We start from the raw sequence: 14847 nt of genomic DNA on the forward strand, positions 1-14847 counted from the left end.
CATGATAGGCCCATTTTGTCTGTTGAATGAATGAATGAATGCATCAAGAAGGTTTGTGGGTCCCCCTCTGCTTCTGGGCCTTTAATTCCAAGCTCCAACTTTCCAACTAACTTCTTGGAAATGTTGAAAAATGATGAAGCTTTCTGACTGCTTTTGCTTATTGCTTTCTATTTACCTGTGGGTGGCCTCCTGCTGTAGCAGGAAGTAACTGTACAAATACCAGTACTACTGGCAATGCCCTTATTTCTACTATTTTTCCAGGAGACAAGTAATGTCCTAGCCAAGAGCAAAGGCTCCAGAGTGAGATGGCAGTAAGAATCCTGTCTCAACACTAAAAAAGCCATTTAAGTTTGGGAAAGTTCCTTAAGCCCCTGAGCCTTTATTCCCTCATATATAGTGTTTCCTTAGCTATATATATCTGTATGCATCTTCCTTCTCACATCTAGAATATACTGACTCCCTCTCCAAAGAAGATAAGCCAATGTTCTAAACAGTTACTACATTCAGTTCAAAATCCAGGATCTCTGGGTGATGTGCAGTCCTCTCCATCAGGTCCACATGTAGATCCTTTTGAACTAAAAGTTAAATTATCAGTCTCTCCCACGTCCCCAATAGACAATGGTAGAATAGGGACAGAGTAAGCCGAATAAAAGCTTCCATTATAAAAATGGAGGAATGAAAGATATACTGTGATCACTTGTTCATAGCAATGATGGAATCTTACTGATCAGGTCTGAAGACACTCTGCCCTGGTAGTGAGGGAGGTTCCCTGATTAGATAGTGAATCTTCTCTCTGTGAGAAACTCCCTTGTCCATTGCTATCCATAGTAATATCTCAAGTGGGTTTGGGGGATATTTCCTTCCTTGGTGGATACACAATTTTCCACACCCCTCTTCCTGATGGTACAGGTTTGGGGACCAGACTATACAGTCATAAACTCTTTTACAACAAGTTTGTGGTTTCTCTGTCAATGCAATTGCCTCAAAACTCAATAAGCTTTCAGTCTATTTGCATTCATTCAGTCCCACATGACAGCAACAATATCCAACTTTTTTCCTAGACACAATTAAGTCTACCTTATTTCTTTGCTTCCTCACTCTCTGCCAACCTCTTTTCTTAATTGAGGCCATCTAAATCTGTTGGGTTGGGTGAGAAGGAAACAGCTATAATCTGATCTTTGCTGAAAGACTGAGTATATCAGTTTAAATGAAGTCTTAATAAGCCTTTCAAAGACCTTTATCTACTTGAGTTAATTAGAACCTTTTCTATTTGAAGTTAATTTTTGTATATGGTGTGATATAACGGTCCAACTTCATTCTTTTTCATGTTGATATCCAGTTGTCACAACATCATGTGTCAAACAGACTATAATTTCTCATTGAATGGTCTTGGGACCCTTGCCAAAAATCAACTCACCATAGATGTATGGGTTTATTTCTAGAATTAAATTTTATTCCATTGATCCACATGTCTATCAATACCAGTACCACACTGCTTTGATTACTATAGGTTGGCATAGGTTTATAAATCAGTAAGTGTAATTTCTACATCTTTGTTCTTTTTCAAGATTTTTTGGCTACTCAAGGTTCCTTGTACTTCCTTATGAATTTTAGGATCGGCTTTTCCATTTCTGCAAGAAAAAGTGGTTGGAATTTTGACTAGGATTACATTTAATCTGTGGATCCATATTGGGTGAGTAATGCCAGTTTAACAATATTAATTCTTCTAATCCATGAACCCCGGATGACTTTCCATTAATTTATGTATTTTTTAATTTCTTTCAACAATATTGTATAGTTTCAATGTGCAAGTCTTGCATTTCTTTAGTTAAATTTATTCCTAAATATTTAAATCTCTATGATGCTTTTGTAAATGAATTGTTTTCTTAATTTCCTTTAAGATTATCTATTGCTAGTATATAGATATAGACCTGATTTTTGTATGTTGCTTTATATCCTACAATATGGCCGAACTTCTTTATTAGTTTCAGTAGTATCCTATGGATTCTTAAGTGTTTTCATCTACAAATAGAAATAATTTTTCCTCCTTTCCAGTCTGTAGTATATTTATTATTTTTCTTGCCTAATTTCTTTGGATATAAATGTCAGTAAAATATTGAATATAAGTGGTGATATTGGGCATCCTTGTCTTTTTCCTGATTTGGGGAGAAATGCTGCCAGTTTCTCACTATTGAGTATGGCATTGGCTTTGGGTTCTTAACAAATGTCCTTTATTATGTTGAGGAAGTTCCCTTTTATTCCTACCTGGATGATTGTTGATATCATGAAAGTGTGTTTAATTTTTCAAACACTTTCTCTTCAATTATGGAAATGATATTGTGCTTTTTTTATTAATTCTATTAATATACTGTATTATATTGATTGAGTTTTGTATGTTGAACCACCATTGCTTTCCTGGGATAAATCTCCCATGGGCATGGTGTATAACACTTTTTATATGTTGCTGGGGGGCTTCCCTGGTGGCACAGTGGTTGAGAATCTGCCTGCCGATGCAAGGGACACGGGTTCGAGCCCTGGTCTGGGAAGATCCCACATGCCGCGGAGCAACTAGGCCCGTGAGCCACAACTACTGAGCCTGCGTGTCTGGAGCCTGTGCTACGCAACAAGAGAGGCCGCGACAGTGAGAGGCCCGCGCACCGCGATGAAGAGTGGCCCCCGCTCGCTGCAACTAGAGAAAGCCCTCGCACAGAAATGAAGACCCAACACAGCCAAAAATAAATAAATAAATATATGTTGCCGGGTTCAGCCTACTAGTATTTTGTTGAGGATATTTGCATCTGTATCTATAAATGATATTGGTATTTGTTGTTTTGCGTGTGTGTGTGTGAAGTCTTTGTCTGGCCTTGGTATCAAGGTAATACTGGCCTAATAGAATAAGTTAGGAAGTGTTCTTTCTTCTTCTATATTTTTGCAAGAGTTTGAGAATAATTCATTTTAATTCTTTTGTAAAAATTTGGTAGAATTTGACAGTGAAGCCATCTGGGCCTGAGCATTTTGGAATTTTCTGTATATATCTATTAGCCCATCTGCTCTAGTATTTCATTTAAGGCTGAAGTTTTTTTGTTGACTTTCTGTCTGGATGATCTATCCATTGATGTAAGTGGCATGTTAAAGTCTGTTACTATTATTGTGTTGCTGTCAATATCTCCCTTTAGGTCTGCTGATAACTGTCTTATATATTTGGTGCTCCTATGTTAGGTGTGTATATATTAATAACTTTCCAGAGTTTAGTAAAGTTGATTCTGACAGGTTTTGCCAGTTTACTATTTTTGTGGAAGAATGGGCTTTTAAGGTTTTCTATTCTACCATTTTCTCTCTAACTGAAGAGACTTAATGAGACTTTTTAAAAAATGTTATTGGAGTATAGCTGATTTAAAATGTTGTGTTAGTTTCAGGTGTACAGCAAAGTAAATCAGTTACACATATACATATATCCACTCTTTTTTAGATTCTTTTCCCATATAGGTCATTACAGAGTGTTGAGAAGAGTTCCCTGTGCTATACAGTAGGTCCTTACTAGTTATCTATTTTATATATAGTAATGTGTATATGTCAATCCCAATCTCCCAATTTATCCTTCCCCCCTTCTCCTAGTAATCATAAGTTTGTTTTCTACATCTGTGACTCTATTTCTGTTTTGTAAATAAGTTCATTTATACCATTTTTTTTAGATTCCACTTATAAGTGATGTCATATGATATTTGTCTTTCTCTGTCTGACTTACTTCACTCAGTATGACGATCTCTAGGTCCAAGCATTTTGCTGCAAATGGCATTATTTCGTTCTTTTTTATGGCTGAGTAATATTCCATCGTATATCTGTACCACATATTCTTTATCCCTTCCTCTGTTGATGGACATTTAGTTTGCTTCCATGTCCTGGCTATTGTAAATAGTAATGAGCCTTTTTTCTTGAAGACTTTTTCAGCCCGAAGTCTTTCTATTTAGAGTCCAGAAGTATACTGTTGGCATTTTAAATGCTGCAGGACCACTCCTATGGACTGAATGTGTCCCTCCAAATTTTATGTGCTGAAACCCTAATCCACAATGTGACGGTATATGGAGATAGAGCTTTTAGACTGTAATTAAGCTAAAAATGAAGCCATAAGGGTGAGGTCCTAATCTGATAACACTGGGGGCCTTACAAGAAGAAGAAGAGAGAGAGATCTATCTACACACACACACACACACACACACACTGAGAAAGTCTATGTCAGGATAGAGTGAGAAGGTGGTTATCTATAAGGCAGGAGGCTAATACTTGTTAGAAATAATTCCTACTGCACCTTGATCTTGGAATCCTAGCCTCTAAAACTATGATAAGATAAATTTCTGTCATGTAAGCCACCCAATTGATGACATTTTGTTATGGCAGCCCAAGCAGACTAAGACATGTTTTGTTAGTGAGAAATAGGGTGCTGCTATAGCAAATACCTAAAAATGTGGAAATGGCTTTGGAACTGGGTAATAGGTAGAGGCTGGAAGAGTTTTACAGTGAAATCTAGAAATATGGACATTAAGGTGACTTTAGTGAGGCCTCAGCTGGAAATGAGCAACACATATAATGTATATGAGATTCATTGATTGATTTTATGGAATTGGATCACATGATTGTGGAAGCTGGCAAGTCCAAAATCTGCAGGGCGTGCTAACAGAGCAGAGATCCAGGGAAGAGTTGATGTTGTAGTCTTGTATCTAAAGGCAGTCCAGAGATGAAATTTTTCTTTCTGTTCCTACAACTCTGGGCTCTTTAGGGTTGCAGGTCATGATCCCCAAAAGACAAACACTTCTCCCATGAAAACCAGCAAGAGTCCCATTGTACTATAAGCTACGGATGTTGCATGGACACTTCAGGATTCTTTTGTTCAGGGAATAGCAAACAACAAGAGGAGTCACCATCTGTTGTGGCCATCCTTACAGACACAGAATGGACCCCTGCTCAAAATTTGTTTCAGACGTCAAGACTGGTAAACACACACACACACACACACACGTGTTAAAGTCTTATTACTTACATAGTAAGGATTTTTCAAAAGAGCTGGTTTCTTATGCTGGTCCAAAAATGACTTCAGAGATCAGGGAAATGAAACTGGCTTGGGGTTTTATGGTGAGTAGGGTATGGAGATTCTTTTGTGCATGCTTGTGTGATTTGAACCTCCCATCAGCACCAAAGAAGGGAACACCTTAGTTTCTTATAAGCTTGCCCAGATGTGGTACACAAGGGGAATAGGGAGGGGTGAGGCTTAGAAGGTGTTAGCAATCAAGCATTAAAAAATGGATTCAGACTATTACACCATCTGAGGCAAAGGCAATTGACCCTCTCTATCAGGAGGAGGAAGAAATGTTGTTACACAGTGGGAGCAAGCTGAATATGCTTGGCACCAAAGCAATCCACATGGTGCCTTTTGATACTCCTTTGACCAGTTTTTATGGGAAATAGACATATTTAGCAACCTTGGCCAGAGAAGTGTTCAAGACTTGTCAGGGATGAGGGTCTCAGTCATGTCACGAAGTGAGGTACAGAGGCCAGCTGAGAAAAATAGGAATCTAGAACAGATAGTGGAGGACTCTGGAGGATCTGCTTCTTGGACTTATATGAAGAAGTAGATTTAAGCAGCATAAGAAATAGATTGTGTTGGACATGGAGATGTACCATACATATTCCTCTTCAGGGAAAGAACTTGTTTTTCCAGATTCTTGGTGTCCTGTCAATAGAAAGTCTTCAGCTTTAGACCTTTATAGGATAGCCTCAGCTGTAGAGAGATGTCTGGCCCATATCCAATGACTGATTGAGGTGGGTGTGTGAAGACCCATCCATTTCATTGCATCAGTCACAAAGAAACTCCCTGTAAACATCCTGTATGATGAACTCTGTCTGCTTCCTGGAGAATATAACCGGCAACATCTCCACAAGTGCTACCAATTTCTGTATGACTTGGAATAAGGCTAGTGTTATGGACTGAATGTAGTTGCTCCCCCCATTCATACATTGAAGCCCTACCCCCCCCCAGTGTGGCTATATACGGACTAAGGAAGTAATTAAGGTTAAATGACGTGACCAGAGTGGGACCGTGATCTGATAAGATTAGTATCCTTATAAGAAGAGATACCTGAGAGCTCACTTGCTCTTTCCACACACATGTATGCATGGGAGGAAAAGCCATGAGAGGGCATAGCACAAAGGCTTCAGCTAGGAAGAAAGATTTCAACAGAAATGAAATTTGCCATCACCTTGATCACAGACTTCTAGCCTCCAGAACAGTGACAAAATAAATTTCTTTTTTAAGCCAATCAGTTTGTAGTATAGTTATGACAGCCTGATTAGTAAATAGACTCAGCAATAAGTCTAATTCTGAAAGAAGACAGAAAATTATTTCTGGTCACCTAATCATCTGGGATAAGAATTTTAGGTCAGTGGCCACCTCTCTTCCATGTGGGTATTTAGATATCAGGTCTTTTCCATCCTGTTTTTCTGCAAAGGCAGAATTTTTAACCTGGAGTCCAAAGAAACTTCAAGGATGTCTAAGGACAAAATTCTGAGAATCTATAAATTTGTTTATGAAAAAAATTCATCTTTAATTTTGCCAGCCTCCAACCAATATTTAGCATTTTGTTCATTTATAACTGTGGGCCACAAACCACAGTAGTGACAACTATACCTGTGATTTTGTCACAAACAAAGTTCACATAATTTCAAAGCACTTATACTTCCTATTACTTTGGAAAGAATGTATTTATTATACCAGTTATAAAATCTTATTAATTAATATGTTGTGGTGGAAGCATACATATTACTATATCAGTCATTTCAATTGTATTATTTTTATAATTATATTTCAATGTTACTGATGGCCTTTGCAATCCTAAATTTTTTGGCATTTAAAATATTCTGAAAAGAGGCACATACATTACACCACACTGCCAAAAAGCTCTTCATCTGCTTGGTGGTCAAACTAGATCATAAGTAAGTCCACAATCCAGTTCAAAGGAGATGGAAAAAGAGTGAAGGAGGTACCCAACTATTGTAATGCCCTGACCAGTAAATGTCACACCACACCTACACCTTATCATATTCCATTAATGAGAACTTAGTCTCATGGTCACACTTAGTTGTAAGGGAGGCTAGGAAATGCAGTATATCAGGGAAGCCTTGTGGCTATGATTCTATTATAATGGAGAAAGGAAAACAGAGCTGATGAACTTCGTACAATGTATGCCACTACTCTTTTGTACCCTGTCCCCCAACAAGTTTTCTCCCTTTTGTTCTAAGAGTTTACCTATAGATTTTTCTTGGTTTTTCTGTGTAGAGAGATTTGTTTCCTCCTTTCCACTACATTTTTTATAATGTGTACTTCTTTTTCTTATCTTGCTGTATTCACTAGGACCTCCAGTATAATGTTTAATAGAAACAATGATAGAGAAAATACTCGTCTTTTTCCCAATTTAGTAAAAATTCTGCTGTGAACTTTTGCTACTGAAATATTGGTATAGGTATTTTATGGTTAACATTTATGAAATTAAGGAAGTTATCTTCTAGTCCTAGTTTGCTAGAATAAGCTGAGATTTATATGGTTAATAGTGGTAGTTCTTCGTGATCTGGCTACAGGAATGACTGATTGAATGAGATTTAGTCTCTGCTTGAAAGACAGTGTCTTGGTAATTCCCGACTTCCCCCTGGAGAAACTGATATTCCTCTGAGAACAACCTCTGATCCAATTCATTTGGGGAGGTTTAGGAAGGTGCCTGTATAACATTAACTCTGGCCTCTGGATGTAGGGTCTGTGCCAGAGAACATAAATCTGCAAACCAGGAGACCCACACTACAACCTTGGCTCTGACACTAGGCTCCTGGCTGATGTTGACCAACAGGAAAAACAATTAATATTTACAAGGCTTTTTATCAGATGTCTGACTCTGTGATGAGAACATTACATATTCTGTAGCAAGGAATATTCACAAAATCCTGCTGACACGAATATTATTAGTGTTCCCATTTTACAGATGAGGAAAACAAGGTGCAAGGTTTAAGTACCTTGTCCAAGATGACAAAACAGTATAAGTAGCAGAGCCAGGATTGTATTGTAACTTCAGTGAAACCAAACTGCATGTTAGTGATGACTTTTCTGTGCTATAAATCACTTTCCCTCCCTGGGCTTCCAGTTTCTTATCCATAAAGCCAAAATGCAAACTATACCAGGAGTAAGCAAACCTCCGTGCAAATTGTCTAATAAAACACTAGAATGTTTGTGGCTACATACTTTTCTAAACATATATATTTATTTCAATCTGGAAGCACAATATCTGCAAAAGCACTTATGCATTTGTTATTATTTCCCTATCACTGAAGAGTTTCGCCTTAGGGCTGGAATTTCAGACAGTACATCATTAACAGTCATTGTACTATTTATGTGTACTGAATTTTAATATTGGAGATTTGAATATGTATTGTCTGAGATGAAGTCTAGTTTGGTGGATGGGGGTAGAAGGGCATGAACAGACAAGGGAAAATTGCTGAAGGATCTGAGGATAGGGAGGCATCAAACTTCAGTGAAACTAACCAAGAGATTTATACTTGAGCAAGTGAGACCGAGGTACAACATTTGGAAAGGAGTCTGATTAGAATACAGAAAAGGAAGGGCCATGAGATATAATATGAATGAATCACTTTCCTTCTCCACTGCCAGCTTATAGCTTATCAATAAGGAAACATTTTTAGGGGCAAGGTGGGCTTGTACAGTGAAGTTCATCTCTGTCTTTCTTGCTTTTTTGTCCCATGCTTGTTAGGTCACAAAAGCGACATCCCTAGCAGTAGCTCTCAGTCTGTGACTCAGCCCTGTAGTGAAAATATCTTTTTACAACCCACCAATGGCAGTTCTGGCAAGAACACAGAGAACAATTCTGATGGGGTGGGAGGAAGGAGGTTGAGAAGTTCATATATAATCTACTGCATTTATGTTGCTTAATATTCATTGTACTTATTATGAAAATAATGGGTTAGGAGGACCTGACCTGCATTTCAACTATTCTCCAAGAGGGCAGAAGACAAGACATTTGTCAGCCCAGTAAAATTCGTTGGAGCTAACTAACTGGGAGCTAACTAAATGGGGTTCTGACAAAGAAGAATGCATTGACATGGGGCCTTCTTGTGCTTTGGGTAATGAGTCACTCATTGACTATCTGAACATAAGAGTGGCCTCTTTCACACCCAATGCAGTTCGGCTAGGGTCCAGTCTCCACCCCTGTACAAAGGAAAGCACATCCAAGCCCACATCGATCACATCAGGCTATACTATTTATTTATTTCTCATTTCAATAAGCACATGCAATTAGCCAACAACCTCTTTCCCAACTACACTTCTGTTGGGTCCACAATTTTCCCTAGAAAGAGAATACTCCTGGTGTTTTTCTCCAATATCAACAACAGGAAGGATCTATCAAACTGGATGATAGGATGAAGAAGAGCTATTTCAGGCTGATTCAGAAATCTGACTTCAGGGACAGCTTCAGTTCCCTTTTCACCAATGTGCAGCACAGCCTTGTGGGCAGCCTGTGGAGGGGGGGGGAGAATAAACACTGCTGATCCCCTGAAGAAACAGGAAACATCTTTGGAACAGTTTAGAAGCAGGGAAGAAGAAGGAAAGATGGGGCCACCCCTTTACTGTATTGTGTTGATGGTGCTTGAATATGAAGGACACTTGTCTAAGTGTAGTTAATGACTCTCTGGTGATTTTAGAGCTAGCTGTCAAGGAACCACCACTCTTTCCATGGCTTTCTGCCTCTAGAAGTCACTTATTAAGCTGTCCCCTGCCCCCGCCACCTCCTCAAGAACTGTATCACATCAGAGTCAATTCTGATGATTAAGTTCTTCTAACAGAATCATTTAGGACATGAAGGTCAAGGATGGAAGTAACTGTTACAATGACTTGTTTGGGGGTAATGAGAATGGCCCTGGAGTAAACCTGGCTTAGGAGAAGTCATTCTGCCTCCACAGGCTTCAGAATCATCACTGATAAAATGAGAGAGTTGAATTAACTGACTCTCAATGGCCCTTACATCTAAAGGATATTAAAGGACTCTAATTTACCAACTTACGTTGGAAAGTTTAAGACCATTGTCCTTTGTGAGTCCAGAAAAATCAGCAGTGTCAGCAAAGGCATCCTGGATGCCCATCTTCAAAAGGATGGCTCCAAGGTCATATGTGGCAGAAATGGAAAACTTTGGAACAAACAAGTCAATCCACCTGTGGAGAAAGGGGAAGGGGACATATGGCTATCAGCACACCAAGCTCATGATTCCCTCCCTCTCTGTCTCCATGTTATTGTATTGGGTGCTGCTCCTCTCCTAGGTATTGACAACCACTACTATGCAGGTCAACACGTGGCACCAAAACCTCAGAAGTTATCCTGGAAGGAATGCTCTCTGGTTCAGCCCATTTGGGACTGCAACAATGGAAGTTGGAAGATGTGACCCACTTATAATCTCTGGGGGTGTTCATGAAGGTTGGGAAGCCAGTGGCATGAATGTCAATGGGTAGTACCAGGGGGAATTTCATGGTTTTCCATCTAGCACTTCCAGCTCAGTATGAAATATCTATCAATATCCTACCCATTCCCCAAGCTCCACTTGGACTCTGGGAAGGAACCAATTTACTAGCTGGCTGACTTTGGATAGTTCATTTTATTTTTCTAGTCCTGATTTCTTCATTTGAAAAATGCCTGTAATACTATCTCCTTTGCAGGTTTGTTGATGTGCTTGGATGAAATAAAGTATGTAATATGCCCAACAAAGGGATTGGCAAAGAGTATGTCCTCACTATACTGTAGTGATCAACACACAGCTCTTAAGTGGTTCAGAGTGATTCTCCTGCCTCTGGATTTCTGCTGAATTCGGTCTCTGTGCCATTATGCCCACCCTCCACTTCTCACATCATCTAAGATGTTTACCCCTTCCGCAGTAAGCGGTTCCACTTCTTCAGTGTTTTAGATGACATGGCCCCTTCCACCCACTCAATCTGGCCCTCCTTGGGAAGGACAAAGAGTGCCAGAGCATTCTTGCTGTAGTCCATTTGCAGCACTGTGCAGTTCAGCTCTGTATCCACCAGGTGATAGTATTGTTCAATCTGGTGCATCATGGGCACTTGCACTGTTGTGGTCTTGTCCACTAAGAAACTGGAACCCTCTTCTGTCTTGGATGGATCAAAAGGATTTGCCCACTGGGCTTAAAATACAAAGAGAAGAGAGTTGTTTGTTTAAAACCAGTATTTGTGCCAATATGAACTTCTCTATCAGTCATCTAATCTAGTAATTAATACCACCACAGAGGTAGGTACCTTCTGTCAACCAGTTTTACAAATGAGTAACTGAGGATCAGGGAGAGAAAGTGACTTTACATGTTCTCCCAGGTAGCTGGTGGCAGAGCCAGGAGTCACACCCAGGGTTGTTAGACTCCATGTTCAACAGATGTTCCATCTGTGTTCAGAACCACTATACTTACACTAAACCCATCAGAGCCACAGTTTCCTCTTCCGTAAAAAGGCATAAGCACATCCAACACACAGGGTGAAATGAGACAACAGATCTGTTCTGCCGTTTTATCCGTCTACAAGTGTGTGATTTGTGGCCAAGAATCGTTCACTCCTCCACCAAACGTGGCTGACATGTGCTGTAGAACCAGCAGAAATCATTTGGGCACAGCACCTTCAGGAAAGAGTCACATGATTCTTGTTGTTACAAGCACCAGCTTTAGAATCAGACAAACCTGGGTGGGAATACCAGCTCTGAAACTTATTAACTGTGTGAACCTGGGCACTTGTGAAGATTAGATGAGACAATGTGTGTAAACCACACATGTAGCATGGTGCTTAGTATATAGTGGGTACATAATACATGAGAGAGGTCTTTATGTAACATGCCCAAGAATGAACAGCAAGTGAGGGTCACTTTAAGATTTAAAACTAATTCTGTTTACCTGCCAAGTGCAAGCTTGTCTCACCTCACCAAATCCTTTGGAAACCATGATTCTGTAGCTAGATGTGAGCAAGGTGTTCATACCATTGTAACTAACCTCTCTGAAAGTTCCCTCTCCCTAGAAATTTCCTGGGCTCATCCACGAGCTGTGTGTCCCTCCTGGAAGATCCAAAACTACACACAGCTATGTCCAGTGAAGCAGGTCACTGTAGTATGAGGGACACCTACTGATGCCAGTGAGAAGACACCACGAGCTTCCCCAAGTGCCCCATTAAATTATTGGAACACTGAACTAGAAATGGACATCTTAGAACCTTACCTTTAAAGCAAATATAGTTCACCAGAACCATAATGGTGTTTGGTTTGAGGTCTTGGATGAGGCCCACAATTTTCCCTTTGGTTTTCCTCTCCACGTGACTATTGATCTCCTGCTGGGCTGCAGAAACATTGGAGAAGTCTGTAGAAAAGACTTCAGTCTCATAGAGGTTGTTGACATCATCCAAGAACTTTGCCAGTGGTTTCAGCTGCTTCCCAATGAAAAGGGCATTTCCCATCTGTAATTCCAGCTCCTTCTTTGGAAAATTCAGTGAACAGATCAGGTACTGGAAGCCCTGCTGGATCTCTGCCACTGGGGTGTCTGTAAGGTTGAACCCCAAGCTTTCCAGGATTTGAGTTTGGGTGCTGGAGCAGGCCCCAATAGAGAGCATGGCCAAAGCTGCAGAGATGCTCACAGGGGAAAAGAAGATGTTCTGATCTGGAGTCTCCATGGTGAACCTCCGGTACAGGTTGAATGCAAAGTCAGCATTGATAGATGACATCTTATAGAGAGTGGCATTTTGTTGGGGGGAAAGGCAGGAGGTTATTTTGCCTTCACAGCTGTTAGGTGGTGCACAATGAAACCCAAGTACCAAGAGAACCAGATAGAAGAACAGTGGCATTTTGGAAGGAGGGTAATCTATAAGAGATGAGGTGAGAAAACCATTGGGGATCTTAGCTGGATGAAAACTCTGAACCAGAAACATATAATATTCACCCATCGTGATTAGTAAAACTGTAGAAAATATTTACTGGTGTGCTCACCAGGGCCTGTGGGGAGGCCTTTCTCCCCTGAAAAACTGATGGCACATCTAATAGGAACAGGAAATAAGTGGCCTCCTGGGGCCACAGAAATAATGGCAAGGACTGTCATTCAGATGTAATAGTGACATATGAAAACTCTGGGAATAAATCAAATTTATGGAAATTGAATTACTTTTTATTTGAACCAGAGGCAACCTTTTGGAGAAGGAAGACTCTTTAGATAAAATTAGCACTCTCTCTGCTTACATTATTGTTTATAGATAAGAATTTTAAAATTTTTTAATTTGGTGTTTTTCTTAAGGTAAAATCTATGAGAGATGGGATGAGAGAATACTTGTACTTTTCTTTGGATAAAAGACAAAAGGAGAATAATTTTCACAAGATATGTTTAATTGGAATGGAAGGGTGGTAGTTTATGGAGCCATGTACAAGGTCATGATCTGAAATTAATGCATTCATGCAACATATGGAAGTCACAGGAATATTTCTAAACAACAGGAAGATGAAAGTATAGTTTTTGCATTTCAGATCTCTTTCACCATCAGTATCATCTAAAGAGTCATATTTAAGTTGCAAGACATCTTATCACTATTATTCTTAAACTCATTCAGGTTTTTTTTAATTATTAGAGCAGAAGCCAGAAAATATGATGTAAGATTCTCCGAGCCTGTAAGAGTACGAGGCAGCAGAGAAAGGGAGTCAGCTGTGGAATCCAGTGACAATGGACATGAGTGATAGGAAGGAAGAGATAGCCCTCCATTCTCTTCCTGAGTGATCTCATCCACTTCCAGGAACTAAACTGCCACTGCACAAAACTACATACTGTATTGCAGAGTGTACTCCTGTGTTCCCAGCCATTTGTCCAGCTGCCTACTGCATATAGCCACCAGAATGTTCCACACATACCTCAGTTTCAATTTGGAAATCTCAGTTTCCTAAAGTAAATGTATCATCTTTTTCACCCTCAAGGCTGCTCCTTCATCTTCATTCCACATCACTGTCTATTGAGGCTCCCATGCCAGAAACCCGGGAGTCATCCTAGGGGCTTCTTCATTCTCATTCCCCACATCTAATGAGTCATGATGCCTTATGAGCACTACCTTCTAAATACCTCTCAAAACTGTTCCTTTCTCTCCCTTTCTACTGTCACTGCCTCCGTTCATGGACTGAACTACTTCACCAGCTCCTAGCAGGTCACACGACCTTCAATCTCTCCCACTCCAATCCCCCTGCTTCTACCCCTCTATCAAATCTCCACATTGTCACCAAAGTCCTTTTTCTGAAAAAGTCACGGAGGCTGGTAGGAGGTCAATTATAAGATGATCACACTTAGACCTTGGCCTCTAGAGTTAAGAATTTGGAGCTCATGGTTATTTGGGATTCTGTCTTGCTGATAGAGATGCTCAAGGTTCCAAAAGAGAAAAAAAGTACTTACAGTGTATGCCCAAGAAGCCACTTGTATCTCTCAGAAAGCAAAATCTTTCCATTTTTATAACATGCCCTGTATTGCAAAAGTAGAGTGTTCTTAGTTACTCATTAACCCCAGGCATTAGCCCTGGGGTGATAGTTTCAAAGCTGGTGTACAAAACCAAGGCCAAAAAGAACAAAGTGAAAAATGATAAGGATGGAACTTTGAATGATTGCTTTGCTGCCACATCCTTCATCTATAACAAGAGAGGAAGAAGATTGTCAGAGCAGGCAGTGCCCATGTTCATGCTAGGAAATGTGTCTTTTCACCAGGCAGGATGAGAACCAAGGGCAAACGTGCCAAAAGGCAGCAG

The 14847-nt window shown here is 39.9% G+C and overlaps 1 protein-coding gene across 1 annotated transcript; it reads right to left on the reverse strand.

Annotated features, from left to right (window-relative positions):
* Window positions 1-9290: 9290 nt before the first annotated feature.
* Window positions 9291-14545, reverse strand: SERPINA7 (serpin family A member 7). Its single transcript, XM_036839054.1, has 5 exons — window positions 14502-14545; window positions 12306-12941; window positions 10964-11237; window positions 10113-10260; window positions 9291-9567 (listed from the first exon to the last, which is right to left on the reverse strand). Exons 2-5 carry the CDS (start codon window positions 12922-12924, stop codon window positions 9370-9372), a joined length of 1239 nt encoding a protein of 412 aa, XP_036694949.1. The 5' UTR covers window positions 12925-12941; window positions 14502-14545; the 3' UTR covers window positions 9291-9369.
* Between the last annotated feature and the right edge of the window lie 302 nt (window positions 14546-14847).

Source organism: Balaenoptera musculus, chromosome X (genome assembly GCF_009873245.2).
Source record: "Balaenoptera musculus isolate JJ_BM4_2016_0621 chromosome X, mBalMus1.pri.v3, whole genome shotgun sequence".
In the NCBI taxonomy this organism is placed as follows: Eukaryota; Metazoa; Chordata; class Mammalia; order Artiodactyla; family Balaenopteridae; genus Balaenoptera; species Balaenoptera musculus.

What these genes read in the sequence shown, in the direction of transcription:
- SERPINA7 (XM_036839054.1), bottom strand. Translation starts at nt 12,924, where the DNA reads ATGCCACTGTTCTTCTATCTGGTTCTCTTGGTACTTGGGTTTCATTGT. An exon ending in AACCGCTTACTGCGGAAGGG is followed by an intron (nt 10,261 to 10,963) that starts GTAAACATCTTA and finishes CTTTCTCCACAG; the next exon opens with GTGGATTGACTTGTTTGTTC. An exon ending in ATGGTCTTAAACTTTCCAAC is followed by an intron (nt 9,568 to 10,112) that starts GTAAGTTGGTAA and finishes CCCCCTCCACAG; the next exon opens with GCTGCCCACAAGGCTGTGCT.